Source organism: Lactuca sativa, chromosome 9, assembly GCF_002870075.4.
Source record: "Lactuca sativa cultivar Salinas chromosome 9, Lsat_Salinas_v11, whole genome shotgun sequence".
Taxonomy (NCBI): Eukaryota; Viridiplantae; Streptophyta; class Magnoliopsida; order Asterales; family Asteraceae; genus Lactuca; species Lactuca sativa.
The window spans coordinates 119,700,037-119,705,968 of NC_056631.2; the positions used below are offsets into that span (position 1 = coordinate 119,700,037).

Here is a 5,932-nt window from a genome sequence, read left to right on the forward strand (position 1 = left end):
GGTGTATGGACACACATAGGAGTGTAAGGCCAGAATGGTATGTTTCTTGTGGGTGTACGGCCTGAGTGTACGGCCCGATTGGGTGTGTGGTCGCACACTCATGGTGAAACATGCCATTCAGTGATTTAAAGTCTTGTTAAGCATCTAGGAAGTGTGTTTTGACCAATGCTTAGCCTTAATGGAAGTTTGTTACCATTTTGGACCTTAAAAAGGTTGTGTACGTCCACACAAGGAGTGTATGGCCGTACACCCTTGATGATCATGTAAAAAAATGGTCAAAAGTATATTCCAAGTCTCTATCTTGCATCCCCTAAGTGTTCTTGATCATGTGTCTAGCATATAACATGAGTTTGAGGCCATTATGCACTAAATAAAGGGGTGTACGGCCACATGGGGTGTGTACGACTATACACTCCTTAATGATCAGTGTTTGGACGACTTCTGAGGATTATAACTAGTAAGTAACAAGGATAAGGAGTGGTACTTACAATAGAGAAGCCTTTAGGGGTGTTTGAGGTCCAAAAACTTAGTAGGTGTTCTTGGTGTTCTTGGTGAACACTTGAAGATCTAAACAAAAAGAGTAATTTCAAGGATGAAATGATAGATCCTTACTAGATAGGGTAATGAATCATCAAATCAAAGGAAGAAACACTTACAACTTGAAGATGTAGAAGAAAAATCGGATGATACTTGAGAGAGAAGTTGATTTCTTGGCTTAGGAGTGTGAAAAGAAGTAAATGAAGGCTAAGACTCTTATTTATACATGAGAGTGTACGGTTGGGATGGGTGTACGGCCGTACACCCATGTGTGCGGCCGCACACACCTCATGAAGGGGTGTTTGGCTCATTTGAAAAGTGTTGAACTCAAATACACTCATCCCTAGCCTCATACCTTGGTTATACTAGGTTTAGAACTCTCAAATTGACTCTAAACAATGCTAGGAGATAGCAAAAACGAGTCTGACCTTAATTGATTTGAATAAGTGTACAAGATAGAAATTTCGGGGTGTCACAAAAACTCTATGTGCTTCCCATAGATTTTCGTCCGCCCCATACCAATAGGATCCATTAGCCCAAACTATAAGTATTATTGATTTACATAATCAATCCCCGTACTTTTAGTCAGTCTCTTTTGATCAGTAAATTAATTCCAAATTAATTTCTGAAAATATCAATTAAATAATATGATTTTTCAATTAATATATTATTCTTATAATATATTAATAAATCATTTAAATAACCTCTTTCTCTAAAACTCATTCTGTCCAGTTGCTATGGTGAAGGCAACCCAAAAGGACCATGCTACTACCAGGTCAAGTACATACCAATTATAGTTATGGGCTTAGATACCTAATCCAACATTAAGACCATCCATTAAGCTCTTTTGAGCTTTAGGATCCCATTAAGCCATGCATATTAGTAAAGTTGCCAACTTTACTTGAAAAGTCACCTTTAGGAGTCAAACCGGAGAGTTGGAGCAAGGGCTAAAGTGATTATGTGCTTATTGGAGAAGTTTAGAGTTCGGGGGAGTACGTTGGGCATACCCACCTGGTACGCGGTGTGTACTAGCTCCAATAGGTGTACGCTTAGCATACCTGATGAGTACGCAGGACGTACTCGGCCAGGTTGGGTTTTCTTGGATTATTGACTTTTTAGGCTTTGGACCTTGGACCAAGCTTTGACTAGGGTTGACCATTTAGTATTTTGGGCCTTTTGGATATTAGGCCTTCATGGGTTAGGTCCATGATGGATTTGGGCCTTATTGGGCCTTGTGGGCCATTTCGGCTTTGGGCTTTCTTATGGGTTTGTAAGTGCATGGATTTTGTTGGACCAGCTAAGGATGTATGTTGAGATTGGGAATAAGTTGTTGTGCTTAGGGTAAGGCCCATGTAAGGGTTTGGCCCAATTTGGAAAATTGGGTCATTAGTGAGCCTTTATAGATTTTAGAGTTTTGGGTTTGGGCCTTAGTTTTGAATCTTGTTGGGCTAGGGGTAAAATGGTCATTTTACCCCAAGTATAGATTATGGATCATGGGTTGGGACACGATTGCTAATTGGGTGACATTTTGGTATTGATAGCTCGAGGAGTTTCCAGGACAGCAGGTAAGGATTTCTTGCGATGAACTTCAACCGTATGAGGTGAGTTACCTTCCCAGTATAAGTGGATTAAAGGCACAAATGCCGGCCCACTAATAGTTGTTTACAGTATAGATGATTGTCTTTGTGATAATAGTCTTGTATACAAATATATGTTGAGATTTATGCGCTTGTATGCTATGTTATTACGTGGTAGTAGTATGGGGTGAAATAGACCTCGTAACCGGTCGAAAAGACCAAAGGGGTAGGCCAACACCCAGATATGTTAGGCAGTATGTGATTTATGTGTTTATATGCTAGGATATTATGTGGTAGGGGTAGGGGTGAAATAGTCCCTATTACCAGTTAAAAGAGACCGAAGGAGTGGGACAACACCCATATATGCTAGGCGGTTACCGTTTGAAAGAGACCGAAGGGGTAGGCCAACACCCAGATATGCTAGACGGTTACCGGTTGAAAGAGACCGAAGGGGTAGGCCAGCACCTAGATATGCTAGGAGGTTACCGGTTGAAAGAGACTGAAAGGGTAGGCCAACACCGAGATATGCTAGGCGGTTACCAGTTGAAAGAGACTGAAAGGGTAGGCCAACACCCGGATAAGCTTGGCTGTATGTTTATTGTATGGTATGTGGTATGATGGGGGGAACTCACTATGCTTCGTGCTTACGGTTTTCAGTTTTGGTTTTAGGTGCTTCTTCTTCGAAAGGAAAGGAGCCGACATAATCGCAGCACATCACACTACTTTTTCCGTACATGAGATCCTTGAGAGTTATACTCTGATGTTTTCTTATGACATGTTTTGTTTATTGACATACAGGTTTTGATATGGGATGATACTATGAATGTTTTCAGATTATCGGTTTTATAATTACTTAATTTAAAATGAAATTTTTGGTCATGAATTTTGGGATGTTACATCAATCTACCTAATCTAGACACATCAGCTTTCATGATATCGAAGAAGGAGTCTTCGGCCGCTTTGGAAAGTGCCACGCGAACTCGAGCCTCCGATAAATCGTGTTTGTCAAGAAGCCAGATGCAAACTGTAGGATACTGGTGGGAGAGGAGGGTGGACCCGCGACGAGCATTGGCGGAGTGAAGCTTCCAGGCGACGCCTAGTCTAGCGGAGTCGATAGGGTTTTTAATTGGGGATTTTTGAAGCTATGTTTACCTTCCTAATTCTTCTTGTATGTCAATGCCTTTAGAGAGAGACGATGAGTTTTGGAGAGGCGGTGGGGATGATAAGGTAGAGAAGAATTCATGTGGATGATAGAATGTGAAGCGGTGGGGAACATCGAAGTGGGAGCAGAACATAACATTCTGGTCATGATGGTGTTGTAGGAAGGTGATTGTGGCAAGTGGTATCAATCATCGCAGAAGAAATGGACAATCGATTAGAGGAGGAGGTGTTGACAATAATTGAATTAAATTTTTGTTGGTTCGTTTGAAGAAGAAGAGAGACTTGGGAGAAAGATAATGAAGTGGTGCATCAGAGCAGGTGATTGGGTGATAAAGGCGGTGGAGTAAAGCACACATAAGATGAGGATTTTCTAGAATTGGTGGTAAGAAGCATCGAGATAACTGTGTCAAAAGATAAAAAAAATACAGATAAAAGAAAAAGTAAAACAGGAAAGAAAAAAAATCTCCACCAATAAGAAGAGAATACTGTTTCTAAGAGGGTGTAAATTAATATATTAAATAACCACACTTCATTGTCATAAATTAGAAAAAAGATATTACTAACAAATTAACATTTTAGCTACATAATAATATATAAAATTGATTCATTGGTTGCTAACAGCGGCCATATTTTACTAATATAAATAACATAACTGAAAAATATAATAATATTTTATCATCCATACATAAATTACTAGTATTTTTTTCCTTCATCATCACTATCTATCATTTAATTTAATTTAATATCTTTGTCTACGGCATTTAATAATCCTTGAGAATTTTACGCACTTGCTCTAGTGTCACAAAGAGCACCACAGTAAACGGACCCTGTCTTGAAATCGTCGGTATGAATCCTTTGTATAATGCCATCGGCCCCTCCGCCCTCACCGTCTTCACTGCACAATCCACCGCCCCCTTATATGGTGGCTCAACCCCTTCCTCCACCTTCATGTTCATTACCCTAGTCTTTATTACGTCCACCGGATTCGATGCCACAGCCGCCACAAACCCTGCTGCAAAGCTCGCCGTTACATGTGTCCCCAACCCATCTCCCATCACCCCCTTTGATAATATGGTCTCCTTGATCTGATCGTACGACGCCAGCTGCGACGCCGTCACGATCATCGCTCTGTTCACCGTCAGCGACGATCCTCTCCAGAGACTGGTTACACCCTCCTGCTTCACCATCCTCGAGATCGCATCTGCAACACCTTTGTAGTTCCTCCGTTGAGCAGCCGGGAGCCTCCCGTCGGCTTGCATCCTCACCATAGCGACATCAGCTGGGTTCCCGACGGCAGCGCCGATCCCACCTGCTAACAACCCGGATCCGATCTTCCTGGTTAGCGTGAGGTTACCGGTGTTTGGGTCGGACCACTTTTCTTTGAAGATCTCGTACAGACCCATTCTGGTGGTGGAGTAGAGCGTCTGACGGAGAACTGTGGCAGAGACGCCGGAGAACAAAGCAGCAACGCCTTCAGTCCGGAATATCTTCACACCCACCGATATGGGTCCGGCCGGCGGCGGCGGCCTTGGCATGGTGATTGTTGCACCACTAGAGCCATTGAGAGCGAAAACAGGGGCGGATTCGCCCTGTAACTGCATACGGACTTTGATTAGATCAAGAGGATGAGTAGAACAACCTGCGATGATAGAGGCGATACCACCTTCAACGAATCCTTTGACACCCATTTGAATAGAAATCAAACTTGGGAAAAAAGAATGGAAGAATCAAAAGGACCAGTTAGGATTCAAATCACTGGAAACAAGGAGATGGGAATGGAGCCCAAAGGCTATGGAGGAAGAATGAGGAATCACGGGTCTGTGAGACATAAAATTTATGAATTTTACAGTGAAAAGGAAGGAAATGAAGTGAATTGAATTGGTTTGGAGGGTGATATTTATTGATGGAATTAGGAGAGAAAGTCGGATGAGGAAGAAGAATACGCGTCGGCGATTTTTATCATAATTGGGTGTGATTTGAATTGACTTTTTGGTAAAGAGAAAACTAATATACGTGTTTATTAAATGCTCTTATTTTGAAATCTATTTAAGAAAACTTGATCTTACAAAACCTTTTTTCTTGACAATTTTGTATTATTTTGTAATTAGATTTTTTGAAATCCAAATGAATAACAAATTTAAAATAATAATAATAATAATACAATTTCAATCAATTAAGGTAATTAAGGTAAAATTCTTGTAATTCAGAGTTCCAGTAAAGGAAAATAAAAGGAATCGAAAGGAATGTATGGAGAGAAAAAAAGGATGGAAAAAAATAATAATAATGGTGCTATTAAAATAATGAAAAAAATATAAAAAAAATATATAAAAAGACATGTTAAGCTTATTTCCATCATGATTCACAATCCCTTGAATTTGAACGAAGATTATGAGTGAAGATTATCCATCCACTTCTCTTTTATTTAAAACTAAATTATGGTCGTGTTAAATGCAGGAACACATAAATAAAATACAAATTTATATAGATATTATATAATAATTATAAAAAAAAAAAGCAGAGTTATTGTTATTATTAAAATGTATAGAAATTACACTAAAATCGGTAAATATTTATAGTATTGAAGGACTTCTTAGGTTTGAGGGAGTGACCTTGTCACCCCTCTCGCCAAAAGGTTCGCTATGAGATGCTATACCATC

General features: G+C 40.0%; 1 protein-coding gene across 1 annotated transcript; it reads right to left on the reverse strand.

Moving 5' to 3' along the window:
- Window positions 1–3,882: 3,882 nt before the first annotated feature.
- Window positions 3,883–5,247, reverse strand: LOC111915559 (mitochondrial uncoupling protein 5). The gene has a single exon (XM_023911212.3). It carries the CDS (start codon window positions 4,961–4,963, stop codon window positions 4,037–4,039), a length of 927 nt encoding a protein of 308 aa, XP_023766980.1. The 5' UTR covers window positions 4,964–5,247; the 3' UTR covers window positions 3,883–4,036.
- Between the last annotated feature and the right edge of the window lie 685 nt (window positions 5,248–5,932).